Source organism: Oncorhynchus tshawytscha, linkage group LG26, assembly GCF_018296145.1.
Source record: "Oncorhynchus tshawytscha isolate Ot180627B linkage group LG26, Otsh_v2.0, whole genome shotgun sequence".
Lineage (NCBI taxonomy): Eukaryota > Metazoa > Chordata > Actinopteri > Salmoniformes > Salmonidae > Oncorhynchus > Oncorhynchus tshawytscha.
Genome location: NC_056454.1, coordinates 53,203,043 through 53,226,385, shown reverse-complemented (window position 1 = coordinate 53,226,385; position 23,343 = coordinate 53,203,043). Strand labels below are relative to the sequence as shown.

The 23,343-nt window shown below is 44.6% G+C and overlaps 1 protein-coding gene across 1 annotated transcript in view; it reads right to left on the bottom strand.

The window, feature by feature from the left end:
* Positions 1 to 3,041, bottom strand: part of LOC112219207 (hatching enzyme 1.2-like) — a 29,096-nt gene extending 26,055 nt beyond the window's left edge. Inside the window, exon 1 of the mRNA XM_042306939.1 lies at positions 2,803 to 3,041. Within this exon, the coding sequence (XP_042162873.1) occupies positions 2,803 to 2,866 (64 nt within the window). The 5' untranslated portion in view covers positions 2,867 to 3,041. The remainder of the gene's footprint in view (positions 1 to 2,802) is intronic.
* Between the last annotated feature and the right edge of the window lie 20,302 nt (positions 3,042 to 23,343).

The following is a 23,343-nucleotide window of genomic DNA, read 5'->3' as shown; positions in this document are numbered from 1 at the left end:
AAATACACAGTAATAAATAATAGCAGCAGTGATAGTAGTGAGTGTGTGTGTGTAAACTGCAGGCTAAAGTTAAATCCTGTATCGTAATCGCTCCTCTTTCACCCCAGCTGACAAACTAACCCTGATTCAGATGACCATCCTTCCCATCCATACTAGATTACAAAGACATAATTTATAGATCAGCAGGTAGGGGTGATCTCAAGCGGCTAGATGTTCTTTATCATTCGGCCATCAGACTTGCCACCAATGCTCCTTATAGGACACATCACTGCACTCTATACTCCTCTGTAAACTGGTCATCTCTGTATACCTGTCGTCTATTTATAAAACCCTCTTTGGCCTCACTCCCCCCTATCTGAGATACCTTCTGCAGCCCTCATCCTCCACATACAACACCCGTTCTGCCAGTAACATTGTTAAAGGTCCCCAAAGCGCACACATCCCTGGGTTGCTCCTCTTTTCAGTTCGCTGCAGCTAGCGACTGGAACGACCTGCAACAAACACTCAAACTGGACAGTTTGATCTCCATCTCTTCATTCAAAGACTCAATCATGGACACTTACTGACAGTTGTGGCTGCTTTGTGTGATGTATTGTTGTCTCTACCTTCTTGCCCTTTGTGCTGTTGTCTGTGACCAATAATGTTTGCCCTCCTACCATGTTGTGCTGCTGCTAGGTTGTGTTGTCATGTTGTGTTGCTACCATGTTGTTGTCATGTTGTGTTGCTACCATGCTGTGTTGTCATGTTGTGTTGCTACCATGCTGTGTTGTCATGTTGTGTTGCTACCATGCTGTGTTGTCATGTTGTGTTGCTACCATGTTGTTGTCATGTTGTGTTGCTACCATGCTGTGTTGTCATGTTATGTTGCTACCATGTTGTTGTCATGTTGTGTTGCTACCATGCTGTGTTGTCATGTTGTGTTGCTACTGTGTTGTTGTCATGTTGTGTTGCTACTGCCATGTTGTTGTCATGTTGTGTTGCTGCCATGTTGTTGTCATGTTGTGTTACTGCCATGTTGTTGTCATGTTTTGTTGCTACCATGCTGTGTTGTCATGTTGTGTTGCTGCCATGTTGTTGTCATGTTGTGTTACTGCCATGTTGTTGTCATGTTTTGTTGCTACCATGCTGTGTTGTCATGTTGTGTTGCTGCCATGTTGTTGTCATGTTGTGTTGCTACTACCATGTTGTTGTCATGTTGTGTTGCTGCCATGTTGTTGTCATGTTGTGTTGCTACCATGCTGTGTTGTCATGTTGTGTTGCTACCATGTTGTTGTCATGTTGTGTTGCTACTGCCATGTTGTTGTCATGTTGTGTTGCTACCATGTTGTTGTCATGTTGTGTTGCTACTGCCATGTTGTTGTCATGTTGTGTTGCTGCCATGTTGTTGTCATGTTGTGTTGCTACTGCCATGTTGTTGTCATGTTGTGTTGCTACTGCCATGTTGTGTTGCTACCATGCCATGTTGTTGTCATGTTGTGTTGCTACTGCCATGTTGTTGTCATGTTGTGTTGCTACTGCCATGTTGTTGTCATGTTGTGTTGCTACTGCCATGTTGTTGTCATGTTGTGTTGCTACTGCCATGTTGTGTTGCTACCATGCCATGTTGTTGTCATGTTGTGTTGCTACTGCCATGTTGTTGCCATGTTGTGTTGCTACTGCCATGTTGTTGTCATGTTGTGTTGCTGCCATGTTGTTGTCATGTTGTGTTGCTACCATGTTGTTGTCATGTTGTGCTGCTACCATGTTGTTGTCATGTTGTGTTGCTGCCATGTTGTTGTCATGTTGTGTTGCTACTGCCATGTTGTGTTGCTACTGCCATGTTGTTGTCATGTTGTATTGCTACTGCCATGTTGTTGTCATGTTGTGTTGCTACCATGCTGTGTTGTCATGTTGTGTTGCTACCATGTTGTTGTCATGTGTTGCTACTGTCATGTTGTTGTCATGTTGTGTTGCTGTCATGTTGTTGTCATGTTGTGTTGCTACCATGTTGTTGTCATGTTGTGTTGCTACCATGTTGTTGTCATGTTGTGTTGCTGCCATGTTGTTGTCATGTTGTATTGCTACTGCCATGTTGTTGTCATGTTGTGTTGCTACCATGTTGTTGTCATGTTGTGTTGCTACCATGTTGTTGTCATGTTGTATTGCTACTGCCATGTTGTTGTCATGTTGTGTTGCTACTGCCATGTTGTTGTCATGTTGTATTGCTACTGCCATGTTGTTGTCATGTTGTGTTGCTACTGCCATGTTGTTGTCATGTTGTGTTGCTACTGCCATGTTGTTGTCATGTTGTGTTGCTACTGCCATGTTGTTGTCATGTTGTGTTGCTACCATGCCATGTTGTTGTCATGTTGTGTTGCTACCATGCCATGTTGTTGTCATGTTGTGTTGCTACTGCCATGTTGTTGTCATGTTGTGTTGCTACTGCCATGTTGTTGCCATGTTGTGTTGCTGCCATGCCATGTTGTTATCTTAGGTCTCTATGTAGTGTTGTGTTGTCTCTCTTGTCGTGATGTGTGTTTTGTCCTATATTTTTTATTATGTTTTAATCCCAGCCCCCGTCCCCGCATGAGGCCTTTTGGTAGACCGTCATTGTAAATATAAAATGGTTCTTAACTTGACTAGTTAAATGAAAGGTTAAATGAATCAAATACAAAGATGGTCTTTTAGCGCCCCGTACAGGTCAGATTAAGGATGTGCAGAGTGGGAGAGTTCCAGGTGGATTTAACATTCAAGACAGTCGCCTGACCCCACACTGAAGACGGCTCGAAAACACAAACCATCACAAATATGAGTTTCTCTGACCTGACTTCACCCTTCGACGTTTCTTCCATGAGCGAAGAACAACTCGAGGTAAAGGAGTCGACATTCTTCCAGTGGTGGCCGATGCTTCTGAGCAAACCTGACAAACATCAACAGATATTAGACCAGAGTTAATTGAGCCATTTATTTCCGAAATATTCTAGAGTTTGGTTGAACAACTTCAAGATGCCGTCAGTAATGTGAACGAGGAACTGAACATGACTAAGGAAGAGCGAGAGGCTGTAGATAAGGACGTGAAAAGACGGTAAGTAATCTACAATGTTTGACCGGTAGCGCAGTTATCACCTGTGAAGGGAATGTTCCTACTCGCTTTCCAACCAAGGTGGTTCATTTCAAGACCCGAAGTCAAATAAAAACTGATTTAGGCCCTATTGTTCAAAGCAAAACCAACGCCTTTCACATCTTCACCTTTTATGAGTTGAGGGTAAGTTTTATAGGTAAGAAAAATAACGAGGATTTGAACATGGCCTCCTGTTATTTGGTCTGATTTCTGCAACTGGTTTAACCCAAAACATCACGCCTGGTTTCTTTCGATGGAAACCTTCCCCTGATGAAGCTCTGAACGCACTGGTTCTAGTACTTTCTATAAGACATAACTGATACGATGTGCTGGAAGCACAACTATAGATGTCTTACATACTCGTATTATTGGATTTATTTCGCCCGCTCTAGAGCTTAAACAATTAAACCTATTAACACGAAACCAACTTCCAAATGTCCAGCTGCCCCAACTTGGATTGCTTGAGAAAATATTTTTGATACCATTTATACTTTTTAAAATAAAAACAATATTTAAATGAGCTCACAATGCATTTCAATAGCAAAAAAAAGGCCCATAGACTTCAATGGTAAAGAAATGTGGACCATCTCCTACACCGTTTAAGCCATCAACACCAAACCCGAAGTTGAGATGTCCAGACCTGGATTTGCTTGTCAAAGGATATTTGAAACTAGGTGTACTTTTGGAACTATAACATTTTTTTTTTATTTGCATGAATTACATTTGCTATTCAAAATGGTCCTGCTCATTGGTAAGTTGAGCTACAAGACCAACTGTAAAACATTCAGGCTATCCTAACTTCAAATCATCTAAAACCTTTTATAAAATTATAACGATTTGAAATAGCATAAACTACCTCCCCAACAGTAACTCTTGAACCGTTCAAGCTGGAGACACAAAACCTAAAACTACTTTTTCAACTATAACCAGTCACTACCATTACTACTGTAGACACTACCACTACTATAACTATAACCAGTCACTACCATTACTACTGTAGACACTACCACTACTATAACCAGTCACTACCACTACTATAACCAGTCACTACCACTACTATAACTATAACCAGTCACTACCACTACTATAACCAGTCACTACCACTACTATAACTATAACCAGTCACTACCATTACTACTGTAGACACTACCACTACTATAACTATAACCAGTCACTACCACTACTATAACCAGTCACTACCATTACTATAACCAGTCACTGCCATTACTATAACTTTAACCAGTCACTACCACTACTATAACAAGACACTACCACTACTATAACAAGACACTACCACTACTACTATAACCAGTCACTACCACTACTATAACCAGTCACTACCATTACTATAACTATAACCAGTCACTACCACTACTATAACCAGTCACTACCACTACTATAACTATAACCAGTCACTACCACTACTATAACCAGTTACTACCACTACTATAACCAGTCACTACCACTACTATAACTATAACCAGTCACTATCACTACTATAACCAGTCACTACCACTACTATCACTATAACCAGTCACTACCACTACTATAACCAGACACTACCACTACTATAACCAGTCACTACCACTACTATAACCAGTCACTACCACTACTATAACCAGTCACTACCACTACTATAACCAGTCACTACCACTACTATAACCAGTCACTACCACTACTAACCAGTCACTACCACTACTATAACCAGTCACTACCACTACTATAACCAGTCACTACTACTATAACCAGTCACTACCAACCAGTCACTACTATAACCAGTCACTACCACTACTATAACCAGTCACTACCACTACTATAACCAGTCACTACCACTACTACTGTAGACACTACCACTACTATAACCAGTCACTACCACTACTATAACCAGTCACTACCCATTACTATAACCAGTCACTACCACTACTATAACCAGTCACTACCACTACTATAACCAGTCACTACCACTACTATAACCAGTCACTACCACTACTATAACTATAACCAGTCACTACTATAACCAGTCACTACCACTACTATAACCAGTCACTACCACTACTATAACCAGTCACTACCACTACTACTGTAGACACTACCACTACTATAACCAGTCACTACCACTACTATAACCAGTCACTACTATAACTATAACCAGTCACTACCACTACTATAACCAGTCACTACCACTACTATAACCAGTCACTACCACTACTATAACCAGTCACTACCATTACTATAACCAGTCACTACCATTACTATAACCAGTCACTACCATTACTATAACCAGTCACTACCACTACTATAACCAGTCACTACCACTACTATAACTATAACCAGTCACTACCACTACTATAACTATAACCAGTCACTACCATTACTAACAGTCACTACCACTACTATAACCAGTCACTACCATTACTATAACCAGTCACTGCCATTACTATAACTATAACCAGTCACTACCACTACTATAACCAGTCACTACCACTACTATAACCAGTCACTACCACTACTATAACCAGTCACTACCACTACTATAACCAGTCACTACCACTACTATAACCAGTCACTACCACTACTATAACCAGTCACTACCACTACTATAACCAGTCACTACCACTACTATAACCAGTCACTACCACTACTACTGTAGACACTACCACTACTATAACCAGTCACTACCATTACTATAACCAGTCACTACCACTACAATAACCAGTCACTACCACTACTATAACCAGTCACTACCACTACTATAACCAGTCACTACCACTACTATAACCAGTCACTACCACTACTATAACCAGTCACTACCACTACTATAACCAATCACTACCACTACTATAACCAGTCACTACCACTACTATAACCAGTCACTACCACTACTATAACCAGTCACTACCACTACTATAACCAGTCACTACCACTACTATAACCAGTCACTACCACTACTATAACCAGTCACTACCACTACTATAACCAGTCACTACCATTACTATAACCAGTCACTACCACTACTATAACCAGTCACTACCACTACTATAACCAGTCACTACCATTACCATAACTATAACCAGTCACTACCACTACTATAACCAGTCACTACCATTACTATAACCAGTCACTACCACTACTTTAACCAGTCACTACCATTACTATAACCAGTCACTACCATTACTATAACCAGTCACTACCACTACTATAACCAGTCACTACCACTACTATAACCAGTCACTACCACTACTATAACCATCACTACCACTACATAACCAGTCACACTACTATAACCAGTCACTACCACTACTATAACCAGTCACTACCATTACTATAACCAGTCACTACCATTACTATAACCAGTCACTACCATTACTATAACCAGTCACTACCATTACTATAACCAGTCACTACCACTACTATAACCAGTCACTACCATTACTATAACTATAACCAGTCACTACCACTACTATAACCAGTCACTACCATTACTATAACCAGTCACTACCACTACTTTAACCAGTCACTACCATTACTATAACCAGTCACTACCATTACTATAACCAGTCACTACCACTACTATAACCAGTCACTACCATTACTATAACTATAACCAGTCACTACCACTACTATAACCAGTCACTACCATTACTATAACTATAACCAGTCACTACCACAACTATTACTATAACCAGTCACTACCATTACTATAACTATAACCAGTCACTACCACTACTATAACCAGTCACTACCATTACTATAACCAGTCACTACCACTACTTTAACCAGTCACTACCATTACTATAACCAGTCACTACCACTACTATAACCAGTCACTACCATTACTATAACTATAACCAGTCACTACCACTACTATAACCAGTCACTACCATTACCATAACTATAACCAGTCACTACCTACTACTATAACCAGTCACTACCATTACTATAACCAGTCACTACCACTACTTTAACCAGTCACTACCACTACTAACTATAACCAGTCACTACCACTACTATAACCAGTCACTACCATTACTATAACTATAACCAGTCACTACCACTACTATAACTATCAGTCACTACCACACTATAACCAGTCACTACCATTACTATAACTATAACCAGTCACTACCACTACTACTGTAGACACTACCACTACTATAACCAGTCACTACCATTACTATAACCAGTCACTACCATTACTATAACCAGTCACTACCATTACTATAACCAGTCACTACCACTACTATAACCAGTCACTACCACTACTATAACCAGTCACTACCACTACTATAACCAGTCACTACCACTACTATAACCAGTCACTACCACTACTATAACCAGTCACTACCACTACTATAACCAGTCACTACCACTACTATAACCAGTCACTACCATTACTATAACCAGTCACTACCACTACTTTAACCAGTCACTACCACTACTATAACCAGTCACTACCACTACTATAACCAGTCACTACCACTACTATAACCAGTCACTACCATTACTATAACTATAACCAGTCACTACCACTACTATAACCAGTCACTACCATTACCATAACTATAACCAGTCACTACCACTACTATAACCAGTCACTACCATTACTATAACCAGTCACTACCACTACTTTAACCAGTCACTACCACTACTATAACCAGTCACTACCATTACTATAACTATAACCAGTCACTACCACTACTTAACCAGTCACTACCACTACTATAACCAGTCACTACCATTACTATAACTATAACCAGTCACTACCACTACTATAACCAGTCACTACCACTACTATAACCAGACACTACCACTACTATAACCAGTCACTACCACTACTATAACCAGTCACTACCACTACTATAACCAGTCACTACCACTACTACTAACCAGACACTACCACTACTATAACCAGTCACTACCACTACTATAACCAGTCACTACCACTACTATAACCAGTCACTACCACTACTATAACCAGTCACTACCACTACTATAACCAGTCACTACCACTACTATAACCAGTCACTACCACTACTATAACCAGTCACTACCACTACTATAACTTTAACCAGTCACTACCACTACTATAACCAGTCACTACCATTACTATAACCAGTCACTACCACTACTATAACTATAACCAGTCACTACCACTACTATAACCAGTCACTACCACTACTATAACCAGTCACTACCACTACTATAACCAGTCACTACCACTACTATAACCAGTCACTACCACTACTATAACTATAACCAGTCACTACCATTACTACTGTAGACACTACTATAACTATAACCAGCCACTACTATAACCAGTCACTACCACTACTACTATAACCAGTCACTACCACTACTATAACCAGTCACTACCACTACTATAACCAGTCACTACCACTACTATAACCAGTCACTACCATTACTATAACTATAACTATAACCAGTCACTACCACTACTATAACCAGTCACTACCACTACTATAACTATAACCAGTCACTACCACTACTATAACCAGTCACTACCACTACTATAACCAGTCACTACCACTACTATAACCAGTCACTACCACTACTATAACCAGTCACTACCACTACTATAACCAGTCACTACCACTACTATAACCAGTCACTACCACTACTATAACCAGTCACTACCACTACTATAACTATAACCAGTCACTACCACTACTATAACCAGTCACTACCACTACTATAACCAGTCACTACCACTACTATAACCAGTCACTACCACTACTATAACCAGTCACTACCACTACTACTGTAGACACTACCACTACTATAACCAGTCACTACCACTACTTTAACCAGTCACTACCACTACTATAACCAGTCACTACCACTACTATAACTATAACCAGTCACTACCACTACTTTAACCAGTCACTACCACTACTATAACCAGTCACTACCACTACTATAACCAGTCACTACCACTACTATAACCAGTCACTACCACTACTATAACCAGTCACTACCACTACTATAACCAGTCACTACCACTACTATAACCAGTCACTACCACTACTATAACTATAACCAGTCACTACCACTACTATAACCAGTCACTACCACTACTATAACCAGTCACTACCGCTACTATAACCAGTCACTACCATTACTATAACTATAACCAGTCACTACCACTTCAATAACCAGTCACTACTATAACTATAACCAGTCACTACCACTACTATAACCAGTCACTACCACTACTATAACCAGTCACTACCACTACCACTACTATAACCAGTCACTACCACTATAACTATAACCAGTCACTACCACTACTATAACCAGTCACTACCACTACTATAACTATAACCAGTCACTACCACTACTATAGCCAGTCACTACCATTACTACTGTAGACATTACCACTACTATAACCAGTCACTACCACTACTATAACCAGTCACTACCACTACTATAACCAGTCACTACCACTACTATAACCAGTCACTACCACTACTACTGTAGACACTACCACTACTATAACCAGTCACTACCACTACTATAACCAGTCACTACCACTACTATAACCAGTCACCTACTATAACCAGTCACTACCACTACTATAACCAGTCACTACCACTACTATAACCAGTCACTACCACTACTACTGTAGACACTACCACTACTATAACCAGTCACTACCACTACTATAACCAGTCACTACCACTACTATAACCAGTCACTACCACTACTATAACCAGTCACTACCATTACTATAACCAGTCACTACCACTACTATAACCAGTCACTACCACTACTACTATAACTATAACCAGTCACTACTATAACCAGTCACTACCACTACTATAACCAGTCACTACCACTACTATAACCAGTCACTACCACTACTCACTACCACTACTATAGACACTACCACTACTATAACCAGTCACTACCACTACTATAACCAGTCACTACCACTATAACTATAACCAGTCACTACCACTACTATAACCAGTCACTACCACTACTAACAGTCACTACCACTACTATAACCAGTCACTACCACTACTATAACCAGTCACTACCATTACTATAACCAGTCACTACCACTACTATAACCAGTCACTCTACTACCACTACCATTACTACTATAACCAGTCACTACCACTACTATAACCAGTCACTACCGTTACTATAACCAGTCACTACCACTACTATAACTATAACCAGTCACTACCACTACTATAACTATAACCAGTCACTACCATTACTACTGTAGACACTACCACTACTATAACCAGTCACTACCATTACTATAACCAGTCACTACCACTACTATAACTATAACCAGTCACTACCACTACTATAACCAGTCACTACCACTACTATAACCAGTCACTACCACTACTATAACCAGTCACTACCACTACTATAACCAGTCACTACCACTACTATAACCAGTCACTACCACTACTATAACCAGTCACTACCACTACTATAACCAGTCACTACCACTACTATAACCAGTCACTACCACTACTACTGTAGACACTACCACTACTATAACCAGTCACTACCACTACTATAACCAGTCACTACCACTACTATAACCAGTCACTACCATTACTACTGTAGACACTACCACTACTATAACTATAACCAGTCACTACCACTACTATAACCAGTCACTACCACTACTATAACCAGTCACTACCACTACTATAACCAGTCACTACCACTACTATAACCAGTCACTACCACTACTATAACCAGTCACTACCACTACTATAGACACTACCACTACTATAACCAGTCACTACCATTACTATAACCAGTCACTACCACTACTATAACCAGTCACTACCACTACTATAACCAGTCACTACCACTACTATAACCAGTCACTACCACTACTATAACCAGTCACTACCACTACTATAACCAGTCACTACCACTACTATAACCAGTCACTACCACTACTATAACCAGTCACTACCACTACTATAACCAGTCATAACCAGTCACTACCACTACTATAACCAGTCACTACCACTACTATAACCAGTCACTACCACTACTATAACCAGTCACTACCACTACTATAACCAGTCACTACCACTACTATAACCAGTCACTACCACTACTATAACCAGTCACTACCACTACTATAACCAGTCACTACCACTACTATAACCAGTCACTACCATTACTATAACCAGTCACTACCACTACTTTAACCAGTCACTACCACTACTATAACCAGTCACTACCATTACCATAACTATAACCAGTCACTACCACTACTATAACCAGTCACTACCATTACTATAACCAGTCACTACCACTATTTTAACCAGTCACTACCACTATTTTAACCAGTCACTACCATTACTATAACCAGTCACTACCATTACTATAACCAGTCACTACCATTACTATAACCAGTCACTACCACTACTTTAACATTACAGTCACTACCACTACTATAACCAGTCACTACCACTACAATAACCAGTCACTACCACTACTATAACCAGTCACTACCACTACTTTAACCAGTCACTACCATTACTATAACCAGTCACTACCATTACTATAACCAGTCACTACCATTACTATAACCAGTCACTACCATTACTATAACCAGTCACTACCACTACTATAACCAGTCACTACCACGACTATAACTATATCCAATCACTACCACTACTATAACAAGACACTACCACTACTATAACCAGTCACTACCACTACTATAACCAGTCACTACCACTACTATAACCAGTCACTACCACTACTACTGTAGACACTACCACTACTATAACTATAACCAGTCACTACCACTACTATAACCAGTCACTACCACTACTATAACCAGTCACTACCACTACTATAACCAGTCACTACCACTACTATAACCAGTCACTACCACTACTATAACCAGTCACTACCACTACTACTGTAGACACTACCACTACTATAACCAGTCACTACCATTACTATAACCAGTCACTACCACTACTATAACCAGTCACTACCACTACTATAACCAGTCACTACCACTACTATAACCAGTCACTACCACTACTATAACCAGTCACTACCACTACTATAACCAGTCACTACCCACTACTATAACCAATCACTACCACTACTATAACCAGTCACTACCACTACTATAACCAGTCACTACCACTACTATAACCAGTCACTACCACTACTATAACCAGTCACTACCACTACTATAACCAGTCACTACCACTACTATAACCAGTCACTACCACTACTATAACCAGTCACTACCACTACTATAACCAGTCACTACCATTACTATAACCAGTCACTACCACTACTTTAACCAGTCACTACCACTACTATAACCAGTCACTACCATTACCATAACTATAACCAGTCACTACCACTACTATAACCAGTCACTACCATTACTATAACCAGTCACTACCACTATTTTAACCAGTCACTACCATTACTATAACCAGTCACTACCATTACTATAACCAGTCACTACCACTACTTTAACCAGTCACTACCACTACTATAACCAGTCACTACCACTACTAACCAGTCACTACCACTACTATAACCAGTCACTACCACTACTATAACCAGTCACTACCATTACTATAACCAGTCACTACCATTACTTTAACCAGTCACTACCATTACTATAACCAGTCACTACCATTACTATAACCAGTCACTACCACTACTATAACCAGTCACTACCATTACTATAACTATAACCAGTCACTACCACTACTATAACCAGTCACTACCATTACTATAACCAGTCACTACCACAGTCACTACCACTACTATAACCAGTCACTACCATTACTATAACCAGTCACTACCATTACTATAACCAGTCACTACCACTACTATAACCAGTCACTACCATTACTATAACTATAACCAGTCACTACCACTACTATAACCAGTCACTACCATTACTATAACTATAACCAGTCACTACCACTACTATAACCAGTCACTACCATTACCATAACTATAACCAGTCACTACCACTACTATAACCAGTCACTACCATTACTATAACCAGTCACTACCACTACTTTAACCAGTCACTACCATTACTATAACCAGTCACTACCACTACTATAACCAGTCACTACCATTACTACTAACTATAACCAGTCACTACCACTACTATAACCAGTCACTACCATTACATAACTATAACCAGTCACTACCACTACTATAACCAGTCACTACCATTACTATAACCAGTCACTACCACTACTATAACCAGTCACTACCACTACTATAACTATAACCAGTCACTACCACTACTATAACCAGTCACTACCATTACTACTAACTATAACCAGTCACTACCACTACTATAACTATAACCAGTCACTACCACTACTATAACCAGTCACTACCATTACTATAACTATAACCAGTCACTACCACTACTACTGTAGACACTACCACTACTATAACCAGTCACTACCATTACTATAACCAGTCACTACCATTACTATAACCAGTCACTACCATTACTATAACCAGTCACTACCACTACTATAACCAGTCACTACCACTACTATAACCAGTCACTACCACTACTATAACCAGTCACTACCACTACTATAACCAGTCACTACCACTACTATAACCAGTCACTACCACTACTATAACCAGTCACTACCACTACTATAACCAGTCACTACCATTACTATAACCAGTCACTACCACTACTATAACCAGTCACTACCACTACTATAACCAGTCACTACCACTACTATAACCAGTCACTACCATTACTATAACCAGTCACACTACATTACTACTATAACCAGTCACTACCACTACTACTAACCAACTATAACCAGTCACTACCACTACTATAACCAGTCACTACATTACCATAACTATAACCAGTCACTACCACTACTATAACCAGTCACTACCATTACTATAACCAGTCACTACCACTACTTTAACCAGTCACTACCACTACTATAACCAGTCACTACCATTACTATAACTATAACCAGTCACTACCACTACTTTAACCAGTCACTACCACTACTATAACCAGTCACTACCACTACTATAACTATAACCAGTCACTACCACTACTATAACCAGTCACTACCACTACTACTATAGACACTACCACTACTATAACCAGTCACTACCACTACTACTATAACCAGTCACTACCACTACTATAACCAGTCACTACCACTACTATAACCAGTCACTACCACTACTATAACCAGTCACTACCACTACTACTATAACCAGTCACTACCACTACTATAACCAGTCACTACCACTACTATAACCAGTCACTACCATTACTACTATAGACACTACCACTACTATAACCAGTCACTACCACTACTATAACCAGTCACTACCACTACTATAACCAGTCACTACCACTACTATAACCAGTCACTACCACTACTAACCAGTAACTATAACCAGTCACTACCCTACTACTATAACCAGTCACTACCACCAGTTACTATAAGACCAGTCACTACCACTACTATAACTATAACCAGTCACTACCACTACTATAACCAGTCACTACCACTACTATAACCAGTCACTACCACTACTACTATAACCAGTCACTACCACTACTATAACCAGACACTACCACTACTATAACCAGTCACTACCATTACTACTGTAGACACTACCACTACTATAACCAGTCACTACCACTACTATAACCAGTCACTACCACTACTATAACTATAACCAGTCACAACCATTACTACTGTAGACACTACCACTACTATAACTATAACCAGTCACTACCACTACTATAACCAGTCACTACCACTACTATAACCAGTCACTACCACTACTATAACCAGTCACTACCACTACTATAACTATAACCAGTCACTACCACTACTATAACCAGTCACTACCACTACTATAACCAGTCACTACCACTACTATAACCAGTCACTACCACTACTATAACCAGTCACTACCACTACTACTACTATAACCAGTCACTACCACTACTATAACCAGTCACTACCACTACTATAACCAGTCACTACCACTACTATAACCAGTCACTACTATAACCAGTCACTACCACTACTATAACCAGTCACTACCACTACTATAACCAGTCACTACCACTACTATAACCAGTCACTACCACTACTATAACCAGTCACTACCACTACTATAACCAGTCACTACCACTACTATAACCAGTCACTACACTACTATAACTATAACCAGTCACTACCACTACTATAACCAGTCACTACCACTACTATAACCAGTCACTACCACTACTATAACCAGTCACAACCACTACTATAACCAGTCACAACCATTACTACTGTAGACACTACCACTACTATAACTATAACCAGTCACTACCACTACTATAACTATAACCAGTCACTACCACTACTATAACTATAACCAGTCACTACCACTACTACTGTAGACACTACCACTACTATAACCAGTCACTACCACTACTATAACCAGACACTACCACTACTATAACCAGTCACTACCACTACTATAACCAGTCACTACCACTACTATAACCAGTCACTACCACTACTATAACCAGTCACTACCACTACTATAACCAGTCACTACCACTACTATAACCAGTCACTACCACTACTATAACCAGTCACACTACACTACCATTATACCAGTCACTACCACTACTATAACCAGTCACTACCATTACTACTGTAGACACTACCACACTATAACTATAACCAGTCACTACCACTACTATAACCAGTCACTACCATTACTACTAACCAGTCACTACCACTACTATAACCAGTCACTACCACTAGACACTACCACTACTATAACCAGTCACTACCACTACTATAACCAGTCACTACCACTACTACTATAACCAGTCACTACCATTACTACTAACCAGTCACTACCACTACTATAACCAGTCACTGCCACTACTATAACCAGTCACTCACTACTATAACCAGTCACTACCATTACTATAACCAGTCACTACCACTACTATAACCAGTCACTACCACTACTATAACCAGTCACTACCACTACTATAACCAGTCACTACTACTATAACTATAACCAGTCACTACCACTACTATAACCAGTCACTACCACTACTATAACCAGTCACTACCACTACTATAACTATAACCAGTCACTACCACTACTATAACTATAACCAGTCACACTACTATAACCAGTCACTACCACTAACTATAACCAGTCACTACCACTACTATAACCAGTCACTACCACTACTATAACCAGTCACTACCACTACTACTGTAGTCACTACCACTACTATAACCAGTCACTACCACTACTATAACCAGTCAACCACTACTATAACCAGTCACTACCTACCACTACTATAACCAGTCACTACCACTACTATAACCAGTCACTACCATTACTACTAGACACTACCACTAACTATAACCAGTCACTACCACTACTATAACCAGTCACTACCACTACTATAACTATAACCAATCACTACCACTACAATAACCAGTCACTACCACTACTATAACCAGTCACTACCACTACTATAACCAGTCACTACCACTACTATAACTATAACCAGTCACTACCACTACTATAACCAGTCACTACCACTACTATAACTATAACCAGTCACTACCACTACTATAACCAGACACTACCACTACTATAACCAGTCACTACCACTACTATAACCAGTCACTACCACTACTATAACCAGTCACTACCACTACTATAACCAGTCACTACCACTACTACTGTAGACACTACCACTACTATAACTATAACCAGTCACTACCACTACTATAACCAGTCACTACCATTACTACTGTAGACACTACCACTACTATAACTATAACCAGTCACTACCACTACTATAACCAGTCACTACCACTACTATAACCAGTCACTACCACTACTATAACTATAACCAGTCACTACCACTACTATAACCAGTCACTACCACTACTATAACCAGTCACTACCACTACTATAACCAGTCACTACCACTACTATAACCAGTCACTACCACTACTATAACCAGTCACTACCACTACTATAACTATAACCAGTCACTACCACTACTATAACTATAACCAGTCACTACCACTACTACTATAACCAGTCACTACCATTACTATAACCAGTCACTACCACTACTACTACTAGACATACCACTACTATAACTAGTCACCTACCACTACTATAACACTAACACTACTATAACCAGTCACTACTATAACCAGTCACTACCACTACTATAACCAGTCACTACCACTACTACTAACCAGTCACTACCACTACTATAACCAGTCACTACCACTACTATAACCAGTCACTACCACTACTATAACCAGTCACTACCACTACTATAACCAGTCACTACCACTACTATAACCAGTCACTACCACTACTATAACCAGTCACTACCCTACTACAGTCATAACTATAACCAGTCACTACCACTACTATAACCAGTCACTACACTACAATAACCAGTCACTACCACTACAAACCAGTCACTACCACTACTATAACCATAACCACTAGTCACTACCACTACCACTACTATAACCAGTCACTACCACTACTATAACCAGTCACTACCACTACTATAACCAGTCACTACCACTACTATAACCAGTCACTACCACTACTATAACCAGTCACTACCATTACTATAACTATAACCAGTCACTACCACTTCAATAACCAGTCACTACTGTAACTATAACCAGTCACTACCACTACTATAACCAGTCACTACCACTCCTATAACCAGTCACTACCACTACTATAACCAGTCACTACCACTCCTATAACCAGTCACTACCACTACCACTACTATAACCAGTCACTACCACTCCTATAACCAGTCACTACCACTACTATAACTATAACCAGTCACTACCATTACTACTGTAGACACTACCACTACTATAACTATAACCACCTACCACTACTATAACTATAACCAGTCATACCACTAACCAGTCACTACCACTACTATAACCAGTCACTACCACTACTATAACCAGTCACTACCACTACTATACATGGGGGGTCACTAGCCACCCTACTATAACCAGTCACTACCACTACTATAACCAGTTAATGAGGGGGTCAAACTCACCCCGGGTGATTTCCACATACAAAGCCACCCCACGGGTGAACCACGACATTCAGCCACCCCACGGGTGATTTGCTACAAGGGGGTCATACAATGGGTGATTTGACTGCGACTGTGTTGACATCAAAACGGGTGATGTGAACTAGGGGGTTTCTAGCCGCCCCACGGGTGATTTGACTCGACATGAGGGGGTAATGGCTCCCACGGGTGATTGACTGAAAAGACATGAAAGCTACCCCACGGGTGATTTGACTGCGACATGAGGGGGTCACAGCCTCCCCACGGGTGATTTGTCATGTCGGGGTCAGTACCACGGGTGATTTGACTCGACATGAGGGGGTCACTTTCATCCCCACGGGTGATTTGACTGCGACATGAGGGGGTCACAGCCACCCCACGGGTGATTTGACTGCGACATGACGGGTGATTTGGGGGTCACAGCCACCCCACGGGTGATTTGACTGCGACATGAGGGGGTCACAGTCGCCCCACGGGTGATTTGACATGAGGGGGGGTGATTTGACTGCGACATGAGGGGGTCACAGCCGCCCCACGGGTGATTTGACTGCGACATGAGGGGGTCACAGCCGCCCCACGGGTGATTTGACTGCGACATGAGGGGGTCACAGCCACCCCACGGGTGATTTGACTGCGACATGAGGGGGTCACAGCCGCCCCACGGGTGATTTGACTGCGACATGAGGGGGTCACAGTTACCCCACGGGTGATTTGACTGCGACATGAGGGGGTCACAGCCGCCCCACGGGTGATTTGACTGCGACATGAGGGGGTCACAGTCGCCCCACGGGTGATTTGACTGCGACATGATCACAGCCACCCCACGGGTGGGGTCACATGAGGGGGTCACAGCCCCACGGGTGATTTGACTGCGACATGAGGGGGTCACAGCCGCCCCACGGGTGATTTGACTGCACATGAGGGGGTCACAGCCGCCCCACGGGTGATTTGACTGCGACATGAGGGGGTCACAGCCGCCCCACGGGTGATTTGACTGCGACATGAGGGGGTCACATTTGACTGCGACATGAGGGGGTCACAGCCGCCCCACGGGTGATTTGACTGCGACATGAGGGGGTCACAGCCGCCCCACGGGTGATTTGAGGGGGACTGCGACATGAGGGGGTCACAGTCGCCCCACGGGTGATTTGACTGCGACATGAGGGGGTCACAGCCGCCCCACGGGTGATTTGACTGCGACATGAGGGGGTCACAGCCGCCCCACGGGTGATTTGACTGCGACATGAGGGGGTCACAGCCGCCCCACGGGTGATTTGACTGCGACATGAGGGGGTCACAGCCGCCCCACGGGTGATTTGACTGCGACATGAGGGGGTCACAGCCGCCCCACGGGTGATTTGACTGCATGACATGCCCCACGGGTGATTTGACTCACAGCCGCCCCACGGGTGATTTGACTGCGGGTGATTTGACATGCGACATGAGGGGGAGCCACCCCACGGGGTCGACATGAGGGGGTCACAGCCGCCCCACGGGTGATTTGACTGCGACATGAGGGGGTCACAGCCCCCCACGGGTGATTTGACTGCGACATGAGGGGGTCACAGCCGCCCCACGGGTGATTTGACTGCGACATGAGGGGGTCACAGCCGCCCCACGGGTGATTTGACTGCGACATGAGGGGGTCACAGCCGCCCCACGGGTGATTTGACTGCGACATGAGGGGGTCACAGCCCCACGGGTGATTTTGACTGCGGGTGATTTGACTGCGACATGAGGGGGTCACAGCCGCCCCACGGGTGATTTGACTGCGACATGAGGGGGTCACAGTCGCCCCACGGGTGACATGATGAGGGGTCACAGCCGCCCCACGGGTGATTTGACTGCGACATGAGGGGGTCACAGTCGCCCCACGGGTGATTTGACTGCGACATGGGGGTCACAGCCGCCCCACGGGTGATTTGACTGCGACATGAGGGGGTCACAGTCGCCCCACGGGTGATTTGACTGCGACATGAGGGGGTCAGCCGCCCCACGGGTGATTTGACTGCGACATGAGGGGGTCACAGCCGCCCCACGGGTGATTTGACTGCGACATGAGGGGGTCACAGCCGCCCCACGGGTGATTTGACTGCGACATGAGGGGGTCACAGCCGCCCCACGGGTGATTTGACTGCGACATGAGGGGGTCACAGCCGCCCCACGGGTGATTTGACTGCGACATGAGGGGGTCACAGCCGCCCCACGGGTGATTTGACTGCGACATGACGGGGGGTCACAGCCGCCCCACGGGTGATTTGACTGCGACATGAGGGGGTCACAGCCGCCCCACGGGTGATTTGACTGCGACATGAGGGGGTCACAGCCGCCCCACGGGTGATTTGACTGCGACATGCCCCACGGGGGACTGCGACATGAGGGGGTCACAGCCCCACGGGTGATTTGACTGCGACATGAGGGGGAGCCGCCCCACGGGTGGTGCGACATGAGGGGGCCGCCCCACGGGTGATTTGACTGCGACATGAGGGGGTCACAGCCGCCCCACGGGTGATTTGACTGCGACATGGGGGTCACAGCCGCCCCACGGGTGATTTGACTGCGACATGAGGGGGTCACAGCCGCCCACGGGTGATTTGACTGCGACATGAGGGGGTCACAGCCGCCCCACGGGTGATTTGACTGCGACATGAGGGGGTCACAGCCGCCCCACGGGTGATTTGACTGCGACATGAGGGGGTCACAGCCGCCCCACGGGTGATTTGACTGCGACATGAGGGGGTCACAGCCGCCCCACGGGTGATTTGACTGCGACATGAGGGGGGGTCCCCCCACGGGTGATTTGACTGCGACTGCGACATGATGAGGGGGTCACAGCCGCCCCACGGGTGATTTGACTGCGACATGAGGGGGTCACAGGGGGTCTGCGACATGAGGGGGTCACAGCCCCACGGGTGATTTGACTGCGACATGAGGGGGTCACAGCCGCCCCACGGGTGATTTGACTGCGACATGAGGGGGTCACAGCCGCCCCACGGGTGATTTGACTGCGACATGAGGGGGTCACAGCCGCCCCACGGGTGATTTGACTGCGACATGAGGGGGTCACAGCCGCCCCACGGGTGATTTGACTGCGACATGAGGGGGTCACAGCCGCCCCACGGGTGATTTGACTGCGACATGAGGGGGTCACAGCCGCCCCCAGGGGGTGATTTGACTGCGACATGAGGGGTCACAGCCGCCCCACGGGTGATTTGACTGCGACATGAGGGGGTCACAGCCGCCCCACGGGTGATTTGACTGCGACATGAGGGGGTCACAGCCGCCCCACGGGTGATTTGACTGCGACATGAGGGGTCACAGCCGCCCCACGGGTGATTTGACTGCGACATGAGGGGGTCACAGCCCCCACGGGTGATTTGACTGCGACATGGGGGGTCACAGCCGCCCCACACTGCGACATGAGGGGGCCCCACGGGTGATTTGACTGCGACATGAGGGGGTCACAGCCGCCCCACGGGTGATTTGACTGCGACATGAGGGGGTCACAGCCGCCCCACGGGTGATTTGACTGCGACATGAGGGGTCACAGCCGCCCCCACGGGTGATTTGACTGCGACATGAGGGGGTCACAGCCGCCCCACGGGTGATTTGACTGCGACATGAGGGGGTCACAGCCGCCCCACGGGTGATTTGACTGCGACATGAGGGGGTCACAGCCGCCCCACGGGTGATTTGACTGCGACATGAGGGGGTCACAGCCGCCCCACGGGTGATTTGACTGCGACAGGGGGTGATTTGACGGGTGATTTGACTGACATGGTCACATGAGGGGGTCCAGCCGCCCCACGGGTGATTTGACATGAGGGGGCAGTTCGCCCCACGGGTGATTTGGGGACATGAGGGGGTCACAGTCGCCCCACGGGTGATTTGACTGCGACATGAGGGGGTCACAGCCGCCCCACGGGTGATTTGACTGCGACATGAGGGGGTCACAGCCGCCCCACGGGTGATTTGACTGCGGGTGACATGAGGGGGTCACAGCCGCCCCACGGGTGATTTGACTGCGACATGAGGGGGTCACAGCCGCCCCCACGGGTGATTTGACTGCGACATGAGGGGGTCACAGCCGCCCCACGGGTGATTTGACTGCGACATGAGGGGGTCACAGTCGCCCCACGGGTGATTTGACTGCGACATGAGGGGTCACAGCCGCCCCACGGGTGATTTGACTGCGACATGAGGGGTCACAGTCGCCCCACGGGTGATTTGACTGCGACATGAGGGGGTCACAGCCGCCCCACGGGTGATTTGACTGCGACATGGGGGTCACAGCCGCCCCACGGGTGATTTGACTGCGACATGAGGGGGTCACAGCCGCCCACGGGTGATTTGACTGCGACATGAGGGGGTCACAGCCGCCCCACGGGTGATTTGACTGCGACATGAGGGGGTCACAGCCGCCCCACGGGTGATTTGACTGCGACATGACTGCGGGGGTCGGGGTCACAGCCACCCCACGGGTGATTTGACTGCGACATGATGGGGTCACAGTCGCCCCACGGGTGATTTGACTGCGACATGAGGGGGTCACAGCCGCCCCACGGGTGATTTGACTGCGACATGAGGGGGTCACAGTCGCCCCACGGGTGATTTGACTGCGACATGAGGGGGTCACAGCCACCCCACGGGTGATTTGACTGCGACATGAGGGGGTCACAGCCACCCCACGGGTGATTTGACTGCGACATGAGGGGGTCACAGCCGCCCCACGGGTGATTTGACTGCGACGTGAGGGGGTTACAGTCACCCCACGGGTGATTTGACTGCGACGTGGGTACGCTCCTTTGAATTTCCTCAAGTTGACATTCAGTGATCCGTGGGAACATAGACTTCTACGTTTTCTGGTTCCACAGCAAATCAATGGGTGTGGATGGTACTACCAACATCAGATGTCGCCCTCCCTCCCCAGACAAGCTGAAGATACCTTTCCCAACTTTTAAATTTTAATTTTTTTACCTTTTTATTTAATCAGGCAAGTCAGTTAAGAACAAATTCTTATTTTCAATGACGGCCTAGGAACAGTGGGTTAACTGCCTGTTCAGGGGCA